Raw genomic sequence first — 26,606 nt, 5'->3', positions numbered from 1 at the left:
CCATGTATATTTATTTTTATCTTTCTTTTTGAAAAAGCTATTACTTATCACCATCTCTTGTTCAACACACATATCTACCAGTCTCTCACCACTCTCATTTTCACCTGGTACGCCATACTTCCCAATGACACCTTCTACCTCTCCAGCACCCACTCTAGCATTTAAGTCACCCATGACAACTACATAATTCCTTCTACCCAGTCCTTCTACACACCTAGTTAATTCATTCCAGAACTCATTCCGCTCTTCTTCACTTTTCTCACTACCTGGCCCATACGCACTGACAAACGCCCAACATTCCCTACCCAACCTAACCCTTACCCACATTAACCTAGATGATATCTCCTTCCATTCCACTACTTTACCTGTCATCCATTCACTCAGCAATAAGGCCACACCCTCTCTCGCTCTTCCCCCTTCAATCCCAGACACTCTACCAGACATTTCACCAAACATCACTTCACCCTTTCCTTTTATCTTCGTCTCACACAAGGCTAATACATCCATCCTTCTATTCCTAAACATACTTCCAATTTCACATCTTTTACTCTCTATCGTACTACATCCACGCACATTCAAACACCCCAAAACTAGAGTGCGGGGAGCAGTCACTCTCCCCCCAGCTCTGTTCATTATTGTTATATTTTCAATATAAATAGCCTATTGAAGAAATAATTCTATATAAATGGAATAACTTTTTTCTGTGCAAGCCTATCTCAGAACAGGTAAACACACTCCGCTGTTCTTGCCCTCAGCTGATTTCAAGAAACCACTCTCGAGGATATGCCAACATATAAATAACAGGTAATATTCTTAATAGTGTATATGTAAAACTGATGTTATTACAGATGTTGTTTTACTTAGTATTACTGTAGTCTTAGAAATTCATAATAAAACAAAATAAAGGTGTAATATGACACCAAAAATAAAAATACAACGAACGAACAAATGAATGCATTTACATATCCAACTGTAATTGATGACACTAATGGTTTTGATTAAACTATGGTAGTCAATAACATACAGCATTAAAATTTGTGCAATATATATTATAGGATGCTTTAAATAAGTTTGGAAACTACCTATTACAGTCCAGCTGAGAACTTTACAAACATTGTCAAGTAATTCAAGCTACTGCTATCAAGGATATGCACACACAAATAAAAATAATTCTAATACAATTTCCAAATTTATTCAAACGATCTTTTCAATTATTAACAAAAGGTTCATACAGTTTACTAAAAATTGAAAGAATTGTTTATTATCATTTGGATGTATAATTGCGTTCCTTTGTTCATTCACTGTGACTGGTAATGAAACGTAAACAAACAAAATGGTCTCCCTTTGGAGCATTTTAGGTAAGGAAAATATGATATAGAATTCACTTTGTTTCATCTATTTGGAATTTCTATGCATATATTAAAATGAAATTGTAATAACATCTTTGAATAAAAAAAACAATACACACCCTTCGCTCTTTACAGGAGATTCACCAAAGGTGGGTGGAAGTCCATTAACTGACTAATCACTTACCAAGGATTATCATATCCGAGCAGAGAAGCATAGGACGCAACTCTTGCCACCTCGTGAACCTGTAGGTATGAGCACCTCAGATGTCAACATCTTGGGCAGTAGTGGTCAGTGAGTGGGAATTGGCTCTATGAGTAGGGTTTGATATATAAGGTTTACTTAATCCCACTGAAACCCTTGTGCCTAAAATCCAACCTAGCTGGGAGAATGGAGACGTGACAGTTTACACGAGCTTAGGAGCAAATTATATAAACAGGCAACTTAGAAGAGATGGGGCCTATCTGCAATCGATGGAAGCTAGTAGCTTGCAGGGTTCTAGGCTGCTGTGCCCCAATGGGAGGAAAGATGAAAAATAAAAGGCCAGTCATTCCTTTACAATCACTCCAGACTGAGATCATAGCCTATGCCTTCGACCGACTACTAATTGTCCTGCAACTAAACCACTTGCTGAACGACCACGGGCCTATAGAAAGTGTTAAGGGAAGTGTGTGTGTCACGTCTAGCCAATAGTGAGCGGTGAAACTTGACTGTCGCTTCTATATGCCCACTTACAGTACGGGCAAGAGATGTTTCTCAATCACTAAGGACATGCTAATCACCCTAATATCATGCGATCTGGGTCGTCTACCTTGATGGTAAAGGGATGGATCAGGGAAACATTCAATAAATTGTCTGATCTAAGAGGAGATTGTGTTCTTCTTGTTATTCCTCTTGACCCTGCCTGTACTGACCAGAAGTGGCTTGATGTCCGGGCAAGCACCCTTGGTACGTTGAAGTAGCGCTTCAGCGCCCTCACAGGAAAAAGCAAAAGTTGATCCGTATCCTCAGTTACAGACCGTAGACTCTCAACCAGGAAGGCCCTGAACCTAGGGTCTGCTACAGACAGAATTCAAGCTTTTGTAATAAAATCTGGGATGAAACTGACAGTAACCTACCCCCATCCCCTTGAATGGGTGATGTCGTAAAAGAGGCCATGAAGATCGCTCACCCTCTTTGCGTGGTTTGAGTGTGTTCATTAGAGGAGGAAGTCTCAGGGGAGGAGTAGCAATGGGGAATTGTCTGCCTTGACACGGGAAAGCCTATAGGACTCTATGAAAGAGGTTTCCCAAGGAAATCTCAATCCCCTACTGCCATCGCTTATGCTGCCTTTGAGAAACTCTTGGAAGATGTAGGTCTAGTTACTTCCAAAATCTCTTGTATCTACGTATCTTAAAATGCAGACACACGTGAGAGATCGAAACTCGAGCCAGGAGTGGCGCCAGTGAGGCTGGTTGAGTCTGTCTCTTAGACCAAGGCACCGGCAGGAGCCTGGAAGGATATTGTGGGGCTTCGCCTTCTAAGAGTCAGATGGGGCATTAGGTTTCCCCGGAGACACAAAGTACAATGATAATGGAAATCGAGTTAGGTCCAACAGAAAGAACTAACAAAGAAGAAGCCTTGGTCTGGGCAGATTGGGTGGTCAGAGCAGCTTTGATTGTACAGGTATATTGTGTCCACTCTACATTGGATCCAAAGGTGTGGATGGACGGGAGCAGGGTGGATGGGGCAGAACTTGCCCTTGAGCATGGTATGTGCAAGACGCCAAGTCTTGCGTGTAAGAGGAATTCAAACTGGAAAGGAGAGCTATGACGTCGCAGTCATAGCAGCTCATTGTGAGTTGTGAGTGGGGAGGAGGAGGAAAAGATCCTGAGGGTCAAAGGCACATCCCTCTTGTCCGACATAACTTTGGAAGAAGCCGAACGGATAGAGGCAGATGAGGGGGTTCCTGCATAAGAATGTCTAGGTTTTTGGGCTTTGAAGTAGAGCTCTGGGACAAAGAATTCATCTTTAGACTCTTCCTCCTACAGCTGAACTGCTCCCACTGGGAGGATGGCCATTCTCAACACTAATTGCATGGAGACACCTACGTGCAAGAGTGTCCTCTACAAGAAGGGCAAAGCTGGTAAGGATCCGTGTTTCTTGATAGAAAATTTACTTTTAAGAAACACATTTGGTCTTTTTTCATTTGCACAAAAAAATTAGCTTATTGATGAAGTCTTTAAAAGAGTTTTGATGATCAATGTATTCTGAAGAGGTGCTTTAATTCTTTCATTCTACCTTATTTTAAGTATTGTTCTCTTGTCTGGTCTTCAGCTGCTGAATCTCATCTTAATATGTTGGACAGAAACTTACAGTCTATCAAATTACTTATTCCTGATCTAGATATTAATCTGGTACTGTTGTTCAAGTAGTTCATTATACTTGTTGCATAAGATTTTTCATAATTCTGTCTATCCTTTGCACTCCGATCTTCCTGGACAGTACCATCCTATTTGCAATCCTAGGTATGCAGTTATTTCTAATAGTCACGCCTTCTTCCTCATGAGGCCCAATTACTTCACAGTATTCTAGAAGTTTTATTCTATCTGTGACCATGTTGTGGAATGATCTTCCAAATCAGGTAGTTGAATCGGTGGAACTTCGAAAGTTCAAACTTGCAGCGAATGTTTTCATGTTGAACAGGCTGACATAGATAATTTTTTAGTTTATATAACACTATTAATTTACGTTATATCTATTTTAGCGTTTTTACTGTTCTCAAAATGTTATTTTACATGCTCATTACTTCTCTTGTAGTTTATTTATTTCCTCTTCTCATTTGGCTATGTTTTCCCTGTTGGAAGTCTTGGGCTTATAGCATCCTGCTTTCCCAACTCGGATTGTAACTCAGCTAGTTATAATAATAATAACAGCAGGGAATGGAAGGTGCAATAAGGGCGGTCATCCGTTCCAGGGCAAGTGCGCATGGTGTTTTCCTCTCAATTCAGTGCAGACAAAACTGCAAAGGAAAAGAATGGAAAGTTAGTTACGCCGATTAAAACCCAAAAGGAGCAACATACGTCTGCTGTCTTCAACAGCCGAGTCTAAACTAGTTGAAGTCGAGTGTGAGTTAGCGGGGTGAGCTGGAACATCCTCCACTACCCACCTGATAACCAGGGAAGATTGACTGCACCTAGTATAAGTTCTTTTATGGGTGTTATCACCCAGAAGAGTTATCTCCTGTAAAGAACAAATGGTTTGTATTTATGTTGGAACAATGATAAATTCATGTAACAATAATAGTTTGCTTCCCTTTAAATGAGAAATTCAGGCAGCAAAAATAGTTGGCTACCCTTTAAATGGGAAATTCAAGTAACAAAAATGGTTGGCTTCCCTTTAAAAGAAAAAGAAAATTTGCCAAGTTTTGCAGTGTACACAGGATATAATAATTTTCAATTCAATATGAAATAGAAAAATGGGAACTGCAATAAGAAGTTATGACTATACAGTATAATCTGAATCAATGTTACTTAAATACAATGGCAATACTTACGCATCCAGCATAGGCAGATCAACACTTTTCACTATGCCATAAACAGAGAAAATTTCAAGAAGATGCTCTCTATTTACGTTGCGTGTTAGGCGACCAACATGAATTCTAGTAGGCCGAGGTGTTGGTGTAGGTTTTCTTCGACCACGAGGAGACGGAGATCTGAAACAAATAATTTAATAAAAGCTTGAAAAAAATGGTTTTAATAACGAGCTAAAATTGGCATTCAACATGATTTTCTGAGGTAAAAATTTGACTGTCGTTTAAGTACAAGTGTATTCAGTATTAGCCAAGAATACTACACTTTTAAGCATGTGAACTGACACATACAAGTAATCACTGAATCAATTTCCAAGGTTTAGCAAGCAAGATAAATTAGAATGTGCATACATCAATCATAATAGTCCATATGTTGATCAAATTCTACATATAACTATCAGTTCCTCTACTATTGAAAAGTTTAGATACTTACTAACAACTACCTCACTCATCACAAAGTACAGTACATTAACCCTTTGAGATTTACTTGTCCTAATATTATCATAGAGATTTCAATTATATTCTATTTAGGGGTGAAATTCAACTTGAATGCATTATATATACATCTGACCTTTTCTCAAACTTAAAATTGTACCACAAGACCTTTTATCATGAAGAACAACTGAAGAAAAAAATTACTATGCCAATAAACAGTTAATCTATGATTAACCTTAAATGAGTTTAGGAGCCCCCCTATATCTCAAAGGGATAAGGAATAATTTTAAACCTTGAGATTACTAAACTTTTAGTTCTTATTTGGACGTTTTCCAGAACTACATTTCCAACTAATGTATCACAGCCCTCTCGAGATCTTCCAGATTTAGGAACTAATCACTGCAAGAACCTAACACTACTACAAAAATTAGTACATGGTGGAAATTATGAAGTATGATGTTGAAACCTAACAAAACTCAATGTATGATTGTAAGTAGGTCTAGGACTGTGGCTCCTCAACATCCAGATCTCAGCATTGATAATGTTTCTTTAACTTTGTATGTGTCCTTGAAAATTTTAGGTGTGATTCTCGACAGCAAATTTACTTTTGAGAAACATATTAGGTCTGTGTCTTCTTTAATGGCACAAAAAATTTGGCTTATTGCATCTATTAAGATTTTCGGTGATCAATCTATTCTGAAGAGTTTTAATTTTTTCATTTTACCTTGTTTCAAATATTGTTCTGTCTGGTCTTCAGCTGCTGATTTTCATCTTAATTTGTTTGACAGGAACTTACGGTCTATTAAATTTCTTATTCCTGAACTAGATATTAATCTCTGGCACCGTTGGTCAATTAGTTCATTATGCATGTTGCATAAGATTTTTTATAATTCTGACAATCCTTTACACTCACATCTTCCCAGGCAGTTCCATCCTGTGCGTAATACTAGGCATGCAGTTAATTCTAATAGTCAGGACCTCTTCATCATGAGGTTTAATAGTACTACATAGTACTATAGAAGTTTTATTCCCGCTGTGACCAAGTTGTGGAATGACCTTCCTAATTGGAAAATTGAATCAGTAGAACCTCAAAAGTTCAAACTTGCAGCAAATTTTTTTTTATGTTGAACAGGCTGACATGTCTTTTTACAGGTTATATATGGAATGTCTGTTTTAAAGTTAATGCTTTTAGAATATTTATTTTAATTGTTTATTACTTCTTATATTGTTTATTTCCATAATTTCCTTTCCTCACTAGGCTAATTTTTCCTGTTGGAGCCCTTGGGCTTATAGCATCTTGCTTTTCCTACTAAAGTTATAGCTTAGCTAGTAATAATAATAATAATAATAATAATAATAATAATAATACAGGTACCAAGAATACTTAAACATTTTACAAAAGGGTAATGAATGTTTGGATCTACAAATACACAAAAAAAAAAAACTAAAATCCATTCACCTTTCCCACAAGGAAATGTGAAAAGTATAGACATAATGATTCTAAAGTTTAATGGTTATGAAAGTGGTCAATACACAAAAAAAAAAAGAAAAAAAAAATTACAGCAAATTCCTCACATACTTATCTTCCAATTTTTTTCTTCACCATGAAAAGAGCTCAGATAAAACATATATGAACTTTAATTTAATTTCTTAACATAATTTTTGTCTTCAAAACTATTACAAGAAGACCAGTCGTCCAGCGAGTTTCAATAAGTTAGCTCTGAGATCTTTATAGAAATTGTAAGTACTAAACACTATGTGAATATAAACTTAACCCTTGTCCACACCACATCTTATCCAGTTTCAAACTTAACCCTTGTTCACATCTTTTCCAGTTTTGTAAACCAATACCTTTAATTTGTCTGTACAATTGATACACATCAGTGGATTTTGTTTTTTCCTGTCCCTGACTGGAATAGGCTAGCTTTCTTATTAAAGAATATTTATCTTTCTAATCCAATACCTAATCCACACACATGCAATTCTCTACTATACTTTTATTTCTATTTAAAGTGTAAATATTTACATTTACCTCATCTTTTTAGGTCTTGTCATCAATTACCATTCCTTAGTGCACTTCAGATTATCAGATTTTCCATACTTCCTTTACCCATATAACTATTTAAACTGTGTACTTTGTTTTTTATTTGACCATAATATTTCATATATTTCCTTTGTTTACACAACTAATTTTTGTGTATGAAAACTACAAAGTGGATCTACAATTCATGAGGGGGATATAAAGGTGTTTGTTGATGAAAATAAAATTTATTTTATGAACATCCACATGAAATACTGTGACTGCAGATTATGTATCAGAGAAGGGTGCTAGCCATATAATTACTAATGTACTTTTTCATATTTTCAATTAACTTTCAAAATATCTGAAAAGAATTAGCATAATAAAACAAGACAACTTTGCAGATAGTATTTCAATAATATAGCAACTTTTGCAAAGTTTTAATATAGTGTTTACTACAATCCATACTGTGCATTATGTTTTAAGTTGTACATTAGTGTAGACATCATAGAAGTAAGTTGATAGTCGATTTATTTCACCTTTTGCTGAGAAATGTTATTTTCATTAGTAAAATAAATTTTTGAATATACTTACCCGATGATCATATAGCTGTCAGCTCTGCTGCCCGACAGAAAAACCTACGGGCGGAATACGCCAGCGATCGCTATACAGGTGGGGAGTGTACATCAACAGCGCCATCTGTCAAGTAGGTACTCAAGTACTCGATGTCAACACAGAACCAATTTTCTCCTCGGTCCACTGAGTCTCTATTGGGGAGGACGGGTGGGTCCTTTAATTTATGATCATCGGGTAAGTATATTCAAAAATTTATTTTACTAATGAAAATAACATTTTTCAATATTAAACTTACCCGATGATCATATAGCTGATTCACACCCAGGGGGGTGGGTAGAGACCAGCATTACATGTTGACATTATTATGAGCTAAGTATTCCGTATTTCATTTTAGCAGTTATTCAAAATAACAAACATAAAATAAATAAGTACCTGGTAAGGAAGTCGACTTGAACAATTACTCTGCCTTTTTAAGTACGTCTTCCTTACTGAGCCTCGCGATCCTCATAGGATGCTGAGCGACTCCTAGGAGCTGAAGTATGAAGGGTTGCAACCCATACTAAAGGTCCTCATCAAAACCTCTAATCTAGGCGCTTCTCAAGAAATGACTTTGACCACCCGCCAAATCAAGTAGGATGCGAAAGGCTTCTTAGCCTTCCGGACAACCCAAAAACAATAATAAAACATTTCAAGAGAAAGATTAAAAAAAGGTTATGGAATTAGGGAATTGTAGTGGTCGAGCCCTCACCACTACTGCACTCGTTGCTACGAATGGTCCCAGAGTGTAGCAGTTCTCGTAAAGAGACTGGACATTCTTCAGATAAAAGACGCGAACACTGATTTGCTTTTCCAATAGGTTGCGTCGAATATACTTTGCAGAGATCTATTTTGTTTAAAGGCCACGGAAGTTGCGACAGCTCTAACTTCGTGTGTCCTTACCTTCAGCAAAGCTTGGTCTTCCTCATTCAGATGGGAATGAGCTTCTCGTATTAACAGTCTGATAAAATAGGATAAAGCATTCTCTGACATAGGCAAAGATGGATTCTTAACTGAACACCATAAAGCTTCAGACGGGCCTCGTAAAGGTTTTTAAATAGAACTTAAGAGCTCTTACAGGACATAATACTCTTTCTAGTTCATTTCCAACCATACGATAAGTTTGGAATATCGAACGATATTGGTCAAGGCCGAGAAGGCAGCTCGTGTTTGGCTAGAAAACCAAGTTGTAGAACATGTAGCCGTTTCGGATGAGAATCCGATGTTCTTGCTGAAGGCATGAATCTCACTGACTCTTTTAGCTGTGGTTAAGCATATCAGGAAAAGAGTCTTAAAGGTGAGATCTTTCAGGGAGGCTGATTGAAGCGGTTCGAACCTGTCTGACATAAGGAATCTTAGTACCACGTCTAAATTCCAACCAGGTGTAACCAAACGACGCTCCTTCGTGGTCTCAAAAGACTTAAGGAGGTCCTGTAGATCTTTATTGTTGGAAAGATCTAAGCCTCTGTGACGGAAGACTGATGCCAACATGCTTCTGTAACCCTTGATAGTGGGAGCTGAAAGAGATCGTTCTTTCCTCAGATATAAGAGAAAGTCAGCTATTTGAGTTAGAGGTACTGGTCGAGGATACGGATACTGACTTGCACCAGTTCGGAAGATTTCCCACTTCGATTGGTAGATTCTAAGAGTGGATGTTCTCCTTGCTCTAGCAAACGCTCTGGTTGCCTCCTTCGAAAAGCCTCTAGCTCTCGAGAGTCTTTCGATAGTCTGAAGGCAGTCAGACGAAGAGCGTGGAGGCCTTGGTGTACCTTCTTTACGCGTGGCTGACGTATAAGGTCCACCCTTAGGGGAAGTGTTCTGGGAATGTCTACTAGCCATCGAAGTACCTCGGTGCGTCATTCTCTCGCGGGCCAGAGGGAAGCAACTAGCGTCAACCTTGTCCCTTCGTGAGAGGCGAACTTCTGCAGTACCTTGTTGACAATCTTGAACGGAGGGAATGCATATAGATCTAGATGTGACCAATCTAGTAGAAAGGCATCTATATGAACTACTGCTGGGTCCGGGACAGGTGAGCAAACTATTGGGAGCCTCTTGGTCATCGAGGTTGCGAAGAGATCCATGGTTGGCTGGCCCCAGGTGGCCCAAAGTCTCTTGCATACATCCTTGTGGAGGGTCCATTCTGTTGGAATTATTTGTCCCTTCCGACTGAGACAATCTGCTATGACATTCAAGTAGCCTTGGATGAACCTCGTTACTAGTGAAAAGTCTAGACCTTTTGACCAGGTGAGGAGGTCCCTTGCGATCTCGTACCATGTCAGAGAGTAGGTCCCTCCTTGCTTGGAGATGTACGTCAAAGCCGTGTGTTGTCCGAGTTCACCTCCACCACTTAGCCTTGAAGGAGAGACCTGAAGCTTTTCCAGGTCAGACGTACTGCCAGTAGCTTCTTGCAGTTGAAATGCATTGTCCTTTGACTCGAGTTCCATAATCCCGAGCATTCCCTACCGTCTAATGTCGCACCCCAGCCTACGTCCGATGCGTCCGAGAAGAGAACGTGGTTGGGAGTCTGAACAGTCAGGGGAAGACCCTTTCTAAGGTTGATAAAGTCCTTTCACCAAGTCAGACCAGACTTTATCTTTCCGGAAACCGGGATCGAGACCGCTTCTAGCGTCTTGTCCTTTTTCCAGTGAAAAGCTAGATGGTATAGAAGAGGACGGAGGAGTAGTCTTCCTAGTGACACAAAATGAACCACGGATGACAGTGTCCTTACCAGACTCATCCACAGCCTGACAGGGCAGCGCTCCTTCTTCAGCATCTTCTGGATGGATAGCAGGGCTGGGGGTTGATCGTCTTGTTCAGCAACGTCCTCATCAGAGGGTTCCTCATCCGAAACTGATGAGGAAACGGCAACGGAGTGGGCAACGTCTGACTCGCTGAATCCGGTCGCACTGGTGGATGCGTGACGGAGCCGGACGCAATATCATGGTACTGCTGCACAGTCTGTGAACTGTCAACAACCATGGGGACGCGAGGAAGTACAGCGTCAACCCGAAACTGTCTAGACTGTCAGGGTTGTGCAGTCAACACCCTACCGGGTTGCTGAGGTTGACGCACTGCGTCACAACAAGTCACCTCTGCTGGTTGTTGAACGTCTTCCTAGTGACACACTGAACGTCAACAACCACCTCCGAGCGTCGCTTAACGTCAACGTGCGACTGGCAACCCACACTGGGTCGCATCGGTGGAGGAACCACCTCAACTGGCGGACGCGAGTAGGATACCTCAGCGTCAACAGGGCGCACAACCAACCGGTAGGAAGGTTGTTGGCCAGAAGGTTCTTCTCCGTATTAAATCCTCTATCAAGGACACAAGCTTGGACTGCATGTCTTGCAGCAAAGCCCATTAGGGTCTACGGGAGCAGGTGTGGCAACAGACGGGGTTAGCGACTGAAGCGGAACCATTTACCATCCCTGGAAGCCTTGTTATGTGTGACATAATAGTACAGCAAAACTTCAAAGGCTCGACAAAAGTTGAGAAGCTGAACTGTAAACAACTGGAGCGTCTCCTGGCTATGCGCCTGGCCGAGTCTACCAGAATTGAGAAGTCTACCTGGGCAGAGGCATGAACTCCCAAGCTGAGAACTTCTCTCGTGTCCTATCAGACTCTCGCTCTATAAGCCAGATAAAAAGAAGGGAAATCAAAAGGTTGTATCCCTAAAACTCCTCCTGGTGCAAAAACCAGTCGCTTAGCCGACGTAACGCTCTCTAGGAGAGCGAGAGAGCACTAGCTTAACAACAACGGCTTCAAAGTAGCTAGGCCTAGTGTAAGTTCTGACGTGAGGCGAACGAGGAGCAGCAGTTACAAGATCCGGACGAAGATCCTTAAAAAATCATCATGATTTAATTAAAGTCCAAAGGAGGCTAAGCAGCTTAAGGCTCCTCTCCAAATGACAGAGTCCTCAAAGGAATATCAGTAGGAGGGAGAACAGCACTTTCTCATCTACAGGAACCTTGTCCGAGAAAAGCTAGGTTATCTCAGTGAGGGTCTCACTGGTGCATTAGCAGCAGATCAGAAGGCAACGTTATGTAACTGCTTGACAGTCTGTGAACTGTCAAAAACTGAACTGTCAACCACAACAGGTGCGTGAGGACATACAGCACTGGTGCATTAGCAGCAGACCAGAAGGCAACGTTAAGCAACTGCTTGACAGTCTGTGAACTGTCAAAAAAACTGAACTGTCAACCACAACAGGTGCGTGAGGACAAACAGCACTGGTGCATTAGTAGCAAACCAGAAGGCAACGTCATGTAACTGCTTGACAGTCTGTGAGCTGGCAACAACCAAAGCTGTGTGGGGAAGCCTCAACTCCTGACTGACTAGTCTGCTGCGGGCGAGTGGCGGTAACCACAGTGGGTTGCGGAGGCTGACGCACCGTGTCAAAACACGGCAGCCTAACTCCACCCTCCTGTTGTTGTGGTAGCTCACGCACGGCAACGGAGTGCTCCGTGCGTCTGTGGGAGTCAGCATGCGTCTGGCAGGGTCGACTGCGCATGGGTGGAGGAGCTCTCACAGCCGGAGTGTGGGAGCAGGCAGCCTCAGCGTCTGCTGGGCGCACAACCGTGGCAGGTTGTAGGCTAACGGGAGGTTGTAGGCTAACGGGAGCAGTGTCAACCTTCTCCGCACGAAACTCCTGCATAACCGCAGCTAACCGAGTCTGCATAGACTGCAGTAAAGACCACTTAGGGTCTACAAAAGCGGCAACAGACGGAGCTACTGTCCGTTGTGACTGAGGGTCTAAAACAGCGGGTGTGGCAACAGACGGAGTTACTGCCTGTTGCGGTACCGCTTTACCTCTCTTAGGAGGTGTGCAGTCATCGGAAGACTGCAGCGAGTCCGAACTGACCCAGTGGCTACACCTGGGCCGTTGGACTTGCGCGGAAGGGACCGACTTGCACTTAATAAGCTGCGAGACCTTGGTCCAAGGTTTCTTACGAGAAACCTCTTCCGCAGACGAGAAGTAAATGGGCTCTCTCGTCTTTGTGTGGGTGGGGCGATCTTGGGTAGATACGCCCGAAACCACGGAGGGAAAACGTCTGTTCGTTGATCAAGGCCTGACGAACCCATAAGTCGTTCGACATTACTTCTCCCCTGGGCTTGGGAGCTTGCAAGAGGTCCCGGACTAGGTGAACGACAGGCACGAACAGACGAACCCTCGGACGCAACACTGTAACACTTTGCGCATATCACTTTATCACTTTGATTTTCTGTTTTGCACTTATTTCACTGAAATCGAAACTTTTACTGATTTCTACCTGAAACACGCAATCCTACCCTTCATTAAAAGGTAGTAATTGCGAAAACAGTCGTATAATGCAACAGAAAACATATATAAAGATAACGAATTCAGTGGCTGGGAAAGAGACTAAACACTAGTTCAAATAAACTACGTTTACAATCTCTCACCGCACATAGCCTGGGAACAAGAATAAAACCCTAGAAACGTTTTACCTTCTTCCCCTACAGCGACTAGGGAGGAGAGTAAAATGAGAACAACGTTACCCGCTTGAACGAAACGTTTTTTCTCCTCTCTCTCCCTCCGTCTCTATCTCTCTCTTTCTCTCTAGATTTCGCACCTGAGAGAAGAGCCCAATTATATATCGTCAAAACATGTTATTTGCTAAAGGAAAAAACTGAAAGGTTTTCCAAATAAAAAGTTCCTTGAATTTAGAATTTAAACCATTTAAGCTAAGAAAGAATGAACGAAACGCTAGAATCGGTTTACTCTTACTGCAAAGTGAAACCGTGATACACTCTCTCTCTATCGTAACGATAGAGCGTATGTTGAACGTCCTGAACGTCAACAACTGCGTAGACTAAAAAACTAAACGTTAGTTCATCTTTGAAAACAGTACGAGACTATCAAAGAAATTCTTTCATAAAACATTAAATTTAAAAAGTTTTAAATTCTTTAAAGGTTAAATACGATATAACGGGCTCAACGTTGATTAACTTCGGTTCCAAGTTAGGACCGCCTATATCAGGAAAGGTCGCATATAAACAAAACATAAAAATTTATTTTTATATGTTTATAATAAAAGGAAAGTTAATCGAAGAGGCCTAATAAAGGCGGAGAGATATAAAATATATAGATCTATAACGTGTTAAGCAAAATTACTAAAAACCTAAACACACTTCCGTCTAAGGGAAGGGTCGGCCATAAAAGTGAAAGAGAGTCCATACTCTCTTTGTCACCATAATTAAATCTATCCAAAACGAGTTCAAGTTTTGAAATGAAGATAAAACCCCTGCATAGCGAAAGCTCAAAACTGGAATAGTGTACTTCACCAAATAGTTGTGAAAACAAATCCAGTTAGTAACAGCGTATTTAGTAGGTCTTGCCAGTGGCACGACAGAGAGAAAATTGGTTCTGTGTTGACATCGAGTACTTGAGTACCTACTTGACAGATGGCGCTGTTGATGTACACCCCCACCTGTATAGCGATCGCTGGCGTATTCCGCCCGTAGGTTTTTCTGTCGGGCAGCAGAGCTGACAGCTATATGATCATCGGGTAAGTTTAATATTGAAAAAACTGTTTTGATTAAAGTTGATAGTCGATTTATTTCACCTTTTGCTGAGAAAACTGTTTTGATTTTTGCTGTTTCTCCAAAATGTTACCCTGTATTACACAATAGTGACACTAAACAGTATACTGTACTTATCTTTATTGAACAAGCAAATGAAAAAAAATTTCTTAATTTGCAAGCTGCCAGAGTACAAGCAAGAGGGGTATATATACAAACCCAGATGAGTACTTTTGTTTAAGTGTTCATTAACAGAAAATGTACCATTTATGGCTTAGCCTGGGCATGGGGTTTTTTGAGGCCAAAATCAATCTATCAACAGAGTGACACTAGGGTACCAGTTATACTACATTAAAATAAAATATTTTGTATATACATACATTACCCACAACTTCAAGAGTAAAAAATAATCATAAGGTGAATAACCCATGCCTAATAAATACAACACACATTACACATGACTTCGAGTAAAAAAAATTATAAGGTGAATAACCCATGCCTAATAAATCCAAAATAATACATGCATAGTCTTGATGGCAGAAGTAAAAATTAATTTTAATAATTAACATTTTCATTTCTATATTCACCTGATGTTCATATTCCTTCTACCTAAAGATCTGTTAGTGTCTAACCCAAAATAAAATTTCCTGTTCACTTTCCATGCAAAATTCTTCCCCCCTCCAGAAAGCAACACAGTATCTGACAACTGATGACCACTAACTAGTCAATAATGTGATATCTTAACCTCATACTCTTTAGTTCTCTAAGTCGAAACCTGATCTTGACATCAGTGATCAATGGGGAGGAGGGGGGGGGGACCTGTACAGGATAAAACATCAGGTGAGTATAAAAATTATATTATTAAAATTGTTTACATTTCGGAAACTCTCCTGATGTTCAAATTGCTGATTTACACACAATGATGGAGGTGGGATAGTAAAGGAAAGAGATGATAGGAAAGTATTGAATTCATCAACCACTCGAGACTAGTTTAAAAGCTAACCAATCCTAACTCAATAGTAAATTTGTTATCAATCCAGTTTCCCACTTGAATTCTAAACCTACCCATAATATCCATCTTTTAAAACTAGCCTTATACAGTAAGGTGCAATAAAGAAAACCTATAACTTTCTAAATGGGAAAAATAAAGGTATAACTTAACCCTGGAAAGGCATGATGGGTCGTACGCGACCCCTACAGTATTTTCAAAACCTGTTTTTTCCCCATAAATCATCAGCTGTCTCAAATATGGAAGTGATCGACCTGCAAGGGGTGACTAGTCTACATGACACTGTCTGCTTTAGGGCTGATTTTCATCTAACTTCCCTCCTTCCCCGTTTTTTTTACCCCACCAGGGGTCGACCTCGATCCTGAAATACCTTTATAGGGGTAAGTGATCAAACAGCAAAGTTATTACATAATTATAAATTGTCGAACAGTGTTGATACTTGTTTGGTTCTTTATAGTTGGAAAGTGTGGGTGGATGGTGTGTCTACCACTTGCATGACATTGGTTTTGGCTTAGATGCCATAGGCCTATATTGCCATGAGGTCCATTTTCCCTCAAATGCTAATTTCTGAATTTTTTCTATTTTTTGCAAATTTATCTTCAATAATGGCCAGCAGGCAGTATTCCCTCGGCATGGATGTCATCAACACACTTCTAATGGAGTTAAAAAGAGATGTTGATGATAATATGGAGCTTGCATACCCATTCTTCATTTCAAGTGGTAGATTGGGCTGTAAGAGTTGTTGCGGTCTGCGGCCATTTTGTTGACATACCCGAAAGGTAAGTTGGCATATCTCTATATATTCGTGATATTTTGGTATATTTTAATGCATAAATATCATATTTTATAGGAGATACAATGATTTTCATAAGAAATTTACATTGTGAAACTAGGCCGTCAAAAAATGACCTTTAGATTTCGGCCCTGATATAACAGTAAATTACATCTTAGTGCACATTTTATTATGTATTTCTGTTCTAGGATAATATGAGTTTATTCTATAAAAAAATTAGCCTCTTCCTATTTCATTTGTACCCAAAAAAATTCATGAAAATTGGACAAATTTTTTTGGCCAAAAAAAGTTACCCTTTTTTTCTCATTTCAGATCTTGACTTCTATGGGTCCAACTCATTTTCAGCAATTACACGCTGTTGCTTTGCCATCTAAGAAGGTGTCCTTAAAGGGATTTATGTGTATATGTATATTTCTATTTTTTGTGAATATTTACATCGTCTTTTTTTTGTATACTTAAATTTTTAATATATTTCCAATAAATAGTTATTTTGTAGATGGGTATCATTTATATTTTCAGTAGTTTTTAGCATTCTTTGAAGTATTTTTAGCAAGTCAAACAATACAGATTGATGCATAACTAAATTTTTCCTGAATTTTTTTTGGAGTCGGGGTCGCACGCGACCGAGTATACCCTTAAAGGGGTGTCCGAGTAGCGTACCGATCCTGGGTTAAACTAAGTTTACGTAAATAAACAGTAAATCTTTATTTCCACCATATCACTCACATTTACCACAGCACCTCTTGCCAAGTAAATTTCTAATAACAACAGTTTTTTTTAGATAAAGCCTTGCAAAAAGCAACCATGTAAATCATTAGTCAGTCAATACTCCTTTCCAAAATTTACACCCAATAGAAGTAGTTGAACTACCCGCTTGTGCATCTAAACCTTCAGGTCTTTCTGAATCTAACTCATTTTGTGACCTTGTCAATGAAGCCTTACAAGAGAATAAGAACATACATGCTGCAAACCTTTATTACGAATACCACATAGCATAGGAAAGAAATTGGAAAATCTATTCCTCAAAAAATCAGAGAAAATCGTGGAATTACATGGATTACTATAAATATATTTCCTAAAGCATTGGCCTTGCTTGTGTAAATATAAAAAAGGTATGTTTAGCAATTAACCCAATTGCTTTCTTTACAAGTACTTGAAACATGAAATATATTCTGCTAGCCAGAAATCCACTAATCTGAATTTCCAAAATTCCAAGCCAGTTACATCTAATGGCAGAAAAAAACATATAGGTAAAAATTCTAAATTGGTCCGGGTTTACTGTCAATCAAAATATGAACCTTTAACTTCATGAAATCCATTATAGAAATATCCTTTTGAATATTCTTCCATAGTAAATGTAAAAAGGTGGAGCTGATCACCTACTTTCCTGGAACTCAGTGGTCCAAAAAGTAGAAAGGGTGAAGAATTAGCAAAGATAACATAAGAGGAAAACCAAACCATTAGGAAAAAGTTAGCCAGTTAGTCTAGTATTTTTAGTTTTCTCTGGATTTACTATACCTGAATTAAAAGGAAACAATACAAATAGTAAAGGCATTACTAAACATTAACTACTGTACTCTATATCAGTAATCAATGCAGTCTACTCAGTACTTTAAAAGAAAAGGGAATGTGAGTAAACATTATTCCTCCTTAGACATAAACACAACACTGCGGCCGCTGTAAGATTAAGCTTACGTTAGCACAAAACCACAAAAAATTCTACTTGCATTGTTATTCATTAACTCAAACACATCCACTGAAATTCAATTTCAATCATGGGGCAAAGTTAAGACATTCTATATGGACACAAGGCAAGGGGACTGAAGAATTAGAGTTAATATAATGTATCATTGACTAGTTAGTGGCCATCAACTGCCAGATGGCATGGTGGTTCCCCGAATGGCAAAATTTAGTTTTGTGGTAGAAATAAACACAGCTTCGAGTAAAAAAACTACGAGTATCAGGGGAGTTTCATAAAAACAATGAGGTTTTTCTTTACTAAAGAGATAAGTAACAATTCATCGATTGTAATACAGTCACACAATTACAATAAATTCATAGGAGAAACATCTGATGATCATAGAATATACATCACACAATCATGTGTGTCTCATCACTTAGTGGCACTCTATAGTTTGCTTCATTCATTAATTTCTAAACATTTCCCATTCATGGTTTTATCACCTACCAATAAGCCTATCTTTCCAATTCCATGTATTCCCTAAAGCAGACACTTTTTGCCATCAAAAGATATCCAATATGATGATGTTTGATGCTATGAGGTATTCATGCACATAAATATTAAGAAAAATTAACTGGCTTCTTGTACAACAAAAATCAAGTGTTCTCGACAAACTGGAATGCCTTTGGTCCAGAAGCTTTAAAGATTTGTTTTAAAGCCGCTTTGAATGGCAAAGGCAAGGGACAGTAACATTCCCATATCAAGCAGGACAATGCCCTAGAGATTGACCAGATATACAAATGATCAGCGACCAAGCCCCTCTCCACCAAAGCTACGACCAAGGAGGCCAGGCAATGGCTGCTGATGATTCAGTAGATAAGACCTATAGGCTCCCCCAAACCCCCTTCCTTAGCTCAACAGGATGGTGAGGTTGCAGTGACCAAAGGAACTACAGAGTTTGAGCGGGACTTGTGCCCTAGTCTGACGATCACCGGGCAAGGATGTTACCAACAGGCCAACAGAACACATAAAAGATCAGGCTTTGCTAACACTAAATATAGCCATTATTATATCAAATAAGGTAGCAATGATTTACTGTTGAACACAAATAACAAGACCATTAACTTGTAACACTTTTAGAATGACGACCATACACAAAATAAAATTAAGTAAAGTCCACAAAAAATACTAAAGAATGTTGTATATTAGTGTACGAAAATTGCAACAGATAGACCTGGGAACTGAGGTGACCTAACTGACACATAAGATGGCACACATACTACAATATTTGTAGTGTAACAAGATACAATTGTAAATGAGGAAATACTGAGTAAATACTCGTTTATAAATAATTCTTTTACTAAAATCTATTGTTTCCATACCTCTAATTACAGAGACAAAACTGTCCAATTAATCCTTAAGTTTGTATATCAAATAAGTTCAAACATTCCATCATCTATCTATATCCAAATTGCCCTAGTGTTGGAACTAGTTTGGTGACCCTAGCTTGTACTGCTTCCAGTCTATCTACATACAGTACCTCTGAATACTTGAAACTCAGAACTGGACTCCGTATTCTAGATCGGGTTTTATTAGTGATGTGTACAGCCAAGGCCGTCTCGAAAGAAGGCCAGGTCAGTGGGGGGGGGGGGGGGGGGGGGGATTTGTTAAGAAAGGTTCCACGCGTCCCGAGTAGTGCCATCACACTGCTACTATAGGCTCTAAGTAAAGGGGTCGTGCTCTATTTCTTTACATTTTTCTGCTATTATTCCAGAAAATTTAACTGTTTTGGAATCCAGGCTAGAGCCTATTATGTGATCTGTACCAAACTGCAAACTTCAAATCTAGTGATATTGAATCTGACACATCCTTCTTCGATAAGACAATTGGGAAGAACCTCACAGCTAAGAGCATTGCAAAACATTAATAGTAAGAGTAAAAATAAATCCGTCAAATACTTCAAGTAAAGAAAATGTAGGCTACAGCAAGATCATGCGATTGTGGGTGATTGTGCAAAAGATATTAAATAATTTTAAATTGCTGGAAATGTTTATGTTAATGTTTTATTTTTTTTTAATTAAATTGTTAGAATCATTCGTTTTTTCGGTATACAAGCGTAGTTTTGGAATCAGTGGGTCGTGGAATAAGGCTACTGCCTTGGGAAAGTTTTATTTTAATTTTATTACTTTTTTCTGTCTAATTTTTCTTAGCTGAATTATTCAAAGTCATCTCCTTTTGGTGTGTACGATCTCTTAATTTTTTCTATGAGGATTATCAGATGTAAACTGTAGCGAGAAACAATTAGTATATATAGTGAGTGATGTGTAATAGAAAGAAGGGTTGAGGATGGCCAGGTGTCACGTCTCCATATCAATCGACCTACTCCTGCCAACCTCTTCCCCCACTGACCAGGCCTGTACTTGAGACGGCCTTGGTACAGCTGTAGTACAGTCTCTTTGATCTTGTATTTAAATTGTCTTTTTATGTAGCATATTACTTTCTGTACTTTCTATTGAGAGAGAGAGAGAGAGAGAGGAGAGAGAGAGAGAGAGAGAGAGAGAGAGAGAGAGAGAGAGAGTTAGTTAGTTTTGGATGTCTTAAAAGACTTTTTAGTCCATACACTTAGACTCCATTTGCTCTTTGGTAGAGGGATTGAGTTCAAGCATCCATAGAGTTCTTATGATCTTGTCCAACTTATTCTTGAACTCGTGTACCATGTTACTATTTACTACATCCACTGGAAGTCTATTCCAAGTATTTGCTATTCTGTATAAAGAAATTGCCACATTGAGTGGTGGTGTATCTTTTCAATTGCCTTAATGTTGGAACCAGTTTGTTGAACCTAACTTGTACTACTTCCAGTCTATCTATAATCTATATAGATATGAGAGAGAGAGAGAGAGAGAGAGAGAGAGAGAGAGAGAGAGTTACAAGGATTTTGGATGTCTCAAAGACTTTTTAGTCCATCCACAGAGACTACACTCTTTGGTACCGATTTAGTTTAAGCATTTAGAGTTCTTATGACCTTGCCTAACTTATTCTTGAAATCGTTCTGTGTTTCTGTTTACTACATCTGCTGAAAGTCTATTCCAAATATTTGCTATTTTGTATGTTAAGAAATTGTCACATTGAGTGGTGTTGAATTTTTTCAATTCCAGTTTTTATCCGTTACCTCTGGACTGATTCGTGCTAAGCATGGATAGATTTTTGTAATCTACATTTGTTATTCCTTTAAGAATTTTAAATGCCTCTATTAAATGTCCCCCTTAGTCGTTACGTTTGTAGATCAAATAATTTCAAACGTTCCATCCTCCGTCTATATCCAAATTGCCTCAGTGTTGGAACTAGTTTGGTGACCCTAGTCTGGACTGCTTCCAGTCTATCTATATCCTTCTGAATACCTGGAACCCAGAACTGGACTGTATTCTAGATGGGATCTTACTAGTGATGTGTACAGCTGTAGTCCAGTGTCTTTGTTTCTGTATTTGAATTGTCTCTTTATGTAGCCTATTAGATTCTGTGAATTCTTTTCAGCTTTTATGCTCTGTTTGGTGAACTCCTTGTGATGATAATACCGAGATCTTCCTCTTGGTCCACACTTTCTATTTCATTACCTAGCAGTGAGTAATCTGACTGTGGGTTACTATAACCTATTTGCATGACTTTACATTTCCCACAGTTGAAAGGCATTTGCTATTTTCTGGACGATTCTCCTAGCTTTACTGGATCCTCTCTTAAGGTTTCTATGTTTTCTAAGTTCACAGCATTTATGCCGAATCTAGTATCATCTGCAAATTTGGCTAATTTACTAGCTAATCCTAAATCTATGTTGTTAATGTAGATTAAAAATAGCAATGGGCCAAGTACGGATCTTGAGTTACTCCGCTTGTAACAGCTGCCCACTCTGAAAATTCTCCAATGATTACATCTATGATTTCTGTTTGTTAGTAAATCTTCAATCCATTCAGCTGGCTCGTCAATGATGCCTAGTGCTCTAATTTTTACCATTAATTTTTCATGAGGAACTTTGTCATAAGCCTTTTGAAAATCTAAGTATAAGATGTCTATTGCCCTACTTAATCTTAAAAGCTTAACATATTGTAGAAAAATCCAAAAGATTTTCACACGATCTCTTTTTTTTCTAAAATCATGTTGGCGGTCAATCAGAAGACTTTTTCTCTATATGTTCTACTATTGAATCTACTATAATTGACTACAAAAATTTTGCAAGGCACTGAAGTTAGACATAAAGGTCTGTAGTTGCCAGGTTCTTCTTTTGGTCCCTTCTTGTAGACTGGAGGGACATTGCCCAGTTTCGATCTTTGTGGTGCCTTTGTTTCATTGACTGTCTTTTGGAACATTTTTGTAAAAGTGTGACGTTATCTCTTTTTCTAGTTCTATAATCTCTCTTGAATGAATACCATCTGGACCTGGTGCTTTAGACATACTGAGTCCTTTTATCTTATTTTCGACATCATCCATTGTAAAGGTGATTCGATTTAATGGTTGTGGCCCTTAATATTTGATAGCTGGTTCTGGGAGGGTCATTGATTCTTCCTTAGTGAATACAGTTGTGAAATATGCATTCATCATTTCAGCTTTTTTCCAAATAATTTGTTATAAGATTGCCCTCTGTGTCTCTTAATGAATTACTGTAATGTTTTTTATTGGTTTTCTTCTGTTTACATAAGTAAAAAAATCTTTTGGGTTTTCTTTACTAGCTGAAGCCACTCTTTTCTCTTCATTGATCATGGCCTTTCTAACTACAGTAGTTTATCTACTTTATCTACTTGAAGGCTGTGGACATTGATTTATATTTCCTATCTCTACTTTTATTGCATTGGCTATTTCTCAGTTGAACAACTTAGGTTGTGGAGTTGCATTGTGTATCTATGTCCCTGTTTCGTCGTATTCTAAATTCTTGATTTATTCCTTCAGTTTTAACCAGTTACTATGTCTGTAGTCTAAGTTTTTAATAATTTTCCTTTCGTTTAGATGAGGAATACTATCCTGAATATTTTGTAATCACTTTTTCAAATATTTTCCCCTACTGGAACACTGGATACTAAATTTTCTTCTGTTGTCAGCACAATACCTACGTTGTTTCCCCTAGTTTTATCAACCCACTGATGGAGGAATTCATTGTTGACAATTTCTAGTAGCCTATGTCTTGTGCTTTTGAAGAATGGCAGCAGAGTAAGATTGTAGAGAAGTATGAAAGATATGGAGAGAAAAATGTGGAAACAAAGCGCAAGGTAAGTAAGGCAAAGAGGGCAGCTGACCTGAGATGGGGTCATTCATATGAAGAGAATAAGAAGTTTTGGAAAGATGTGAAGAGAAAGGAAGAATGGTTCAAGAATTGAAGAGACAGTGAAAGATGGAAATGGAAGGTTGTTAAAAGGAGAGGCTAGGAAAAGGTGTGCGGAATATTTTGAAAGTTTACTGAATGCTGAAGATAATAGGGAGGCAGATATAATTGCTGTTGCAGGTGTTAAGGTGTCGGTGATGAGAGATGAGAATGAGAGAGAGATGAGAATGAGAGAGAGATTACAAGAGAGGAAGTGAGGAGAGCACTAGATGAAACGAGAGTAGGAAAAGCATCTGGTATGGATGGTGTGAGAGCTGAGATGTTGAAGGAAGGGGGTGTGACTGTACTTGAATGGTTGGTGAGATTGTTTAATATGTGTTTTGTGTTGTCAATGGTATCAGTTGATTGGGTTTGTGTGTGTATTGTACCACTATACAAGGGTAAGAGAGATGTGCATGAGTGTTGTAATTCAAGGGGTATTAGTTTGTTGAGTGTAGTTGGAAAAGTTTATAGTAGAGTACTGATTAATAGGATTAAGGATAAAACAGAGAATGCAATCTTAGAAGTACAGGGTGGTTTTAGAAGAGGTAGGGGTTGTATGAATTAGATTTTTACAGTTAGGCAGATATGCGAGAAATATTTAGCAAAAGGTAAGGAGGTGTATGTAGCGTTTATGGATCTGGAGAAAGCGTATGATAGAGTTGATAGGGAAGCAATGTGGAATGTGATGAGGTTATATGGAGTTGGTGGAAGGTTGTTGCAAGCAGTGAAAAGTTTCTACAAAGGTAGTAAAGCATGTGTTAGGATAGGAAATGAAGTGAGCGATTGGTTTCCAGTGCGAGTGGGACTGAGACAAGGATGTGTGATGTCGCCGTGGTTGGTTAACTTGTATGTTGATGGAGTGGTGAAAGAGGTGAATGCTCGAGTACTGGGACAAGGATTGAAACTGGTAGACGAGAATGACCATGAATGGGAGGTAAATCAGTTGTTTGCGGATGATACTATACTGGTTGCGGACGCAGAAGAGAAGCTTGGCCGATTAGTGACAGAATTTGGAAGGGTGTGTGAAAGAAGGAAGTTGAGAGTTAATGTGGGTAAGAGTAAGGTTATGAGATGTACGAGAAGGGAAGGTGGTGCAAGGTTGAATGTCATGTTGAAGGGAGAGTTACTTGAGGAGGTGGATCAGTTTAAGTACTTGGGGTCTGTTGTTGCAGCATATGGTGGAGTGGAAGCAGATGTAGGTCAGAGTGAATGAAGGATGCTAAGTGTTGGGGGAAGTTAAGGGAGTAGTAAACAATAGAGGGTTGGGCATGAATGTAAAGAGAGTTCTGTATGAGAAAGTGATTGTACCAACTGTGATGTATGGATCGGAGTTGTGGAGAATGAAAGTGACGGAGAGACAGAAATTGAATGTGTTTGAGATGAAGTGTCTAAGGAGTATGGCTGGTGTATCTTGAGTAGATAGGGTTAGGAACGAAGTAATGAGGGTGAGAATGAGTGTAAGAAATGAGTTAGCAGCCAGAGTGGATATGAATGTGTTGAGGTGGTTTGGCCATGTTGAGAGAATGGAAAATGGCTGTCAGCTAAAGAAGGTGATGAATGCAAGAGTTGAGATGAATGCAAGAGTTGATGGGAGATGTAAAAGAGGAAGGCCAAGGTTTGGGTGGATGGATGGAGTGAAGGAAGCTCTGGGTGATAGGAGGATAGATGCGAGAGAGGCAAGAGAGCGTGCTAGAAATAGGAATGAATGGCGAGCGATTGTGGCGCAGTTCCAGTAGGTCCTGCTACTTCCTCCGGTGCCTTGGTTAACCGCGGAGGTAGCAGCAGTAGGGGATTTAGCGTTATGAAGCTTCATGCTGTGGTGGCTAACGGGGGAGGGTGGGCTGTGGCACCCTAGCAGTACCAGCCGAACTCGGGTGAGTCCCTTGTCAGGCTGGGAGGAACGTAGAGAGGAGAGGTCCCCTTTTTTGTTTCATTTGTTTGATGTCATCTACCTCCCAAAATTGGGGGAAATGCCTTGGTATATGTATGTCCCTCTGTGTTTGATGTAGAATTAATAGTGTCCCAATTTACTGTTGCATTGAAGTCCCCCATTACGACAGCTAACTTACTATTAACTTCTTGTCCAAGTTGTCTATTCAGCTCTTCATCCTGTTCTTGTGTTTGATGTGGTGGTCTGTATATAACTAGTATGGACATGTTTTTCGTATGGTGTTAATATTTGCACCTGTTAATTCACATTCAGTTTCTAATTTAATTTCTACAGGGTTAAAGTGATTTTTAACATAGAGCATTACCCCTCCACCTTTTTTGGTGAGGCAATCTTTCTAGAAAAGCTTGAAACCTGGGATTTCATAGTCTCTAATGAAATCCATTGATTTTTTCCTGGATCCAGGGCTCGGTAATGCCTATGACATCTAGTTCCTTACTAGTTATCATTGCCCGGAAGTTTTCCATTTTGTTTTTAGCTGAGCATTGAATTGTGCCACTGAGAATATTTTCTATCTTTTTTCTCTTCTGTGGCCTTTCTAGTTTCCCTGATTTACTAGTTTAACTTTTATCTGTATTATCCATGTTTTCACCCAAATTTCCTCTATTATTTTAGAAGGATTTTTTAAGAGTCTAGTTTGTTCTTGGTCTACAGTGCTCAAGTAATTGTACACGCTGAGATTAAGTTGGTTTCCGTATACTCACTTGCCATAGAAAGTGTCCCAGAGATATCACAAATTTTAAGTAATTTGTATTTTTCCTAACAGTACTTACCTCGAACTACTTTCTTAGGAGTATCTAGGATTCTCCTCCCAACCGACCAGAATTTTGTGTAGTTTCCCCTATCTCCGTTTTCTATAGTGGGTCCCTCTGTGGCTGAAGAATATGAGCCCTGAGGCGACCCGGGTCAGTGAGCGCGCGTGGCCAGGTCTCGGTCACCAGTAAGTTTATGATAGATATGGTATCAAAGTCCCGTAAGACACCCGGGGAAGGATGGATGGGCCACAACTCGAAAATAGTTCGAGGTAAGTACTGTTAGGAAAAATACAAATTACTTAAAATGTGATATGTTCCAACACGGAGTACTTACCTTGAACTACTTTCTTAGGAGACTTACACTTTAGGAGGCGGGAGTGGTCTTACAGACTGAGAGACCGGCTGGATAAAAGATCGAACCTAGATAGGAGGCTAGGTTCTTCTGACCCCAAAATGGAATATGAGACTTAGGGAAAACTACGCAAAAAACTATTTAGTGTCTAAGTAACTCACTCTGTAAGAATCTTCGGATGTGGGAGCTTCCA

The 26,606-nt window shown here is 39.2% G+C and overlaps 1 protein-coding gene across 2 annotated transcripts in view; it reads right to left on the bottom strand.

Annotated features, from left to right (window-relative positions):
- LOC137645783 (RNA-binding protein with serine-rich domain 1-A-like) overlaps window positions 1-26,606 on the bottom strand; it is a 191,192-nt gene that overhangs the window by 30,066 nt on the left and 134,520 nt on the right. For both annotated transcript variants that reach the window (XM_068378704.1, XM_068378705.1), the window contains one exon: window positions 4,883-5,041. In XM_068378704.1, coding sequence (XP_068234805.1) covers window positions 4,883-5,041 — 159 coding nt within the window. The remainder of the gene's footprint in view (window positions 1-4,882; window positions 5,042-26,606) is intronic.

Source organism: Palaemon carinicauda, chromosome 8 (genome assembly GCF_036898095.1).
Source record: "Palaemon carinicauda isolate YSFRI2023 chromosome 8, ASM3689809v2, whole genome shotgun sequence".
In the NCBI taxonomy this organism is placed as follows: Eukaryota; Metazoa; Arthropoda; class Malacostraca; order Decapoda; family Palaemonidae; genus Palaemon; species Palaemon carinicauda.
This window is presented reverse-complemented; position numbering and strand designations above follow the sequence as displayed.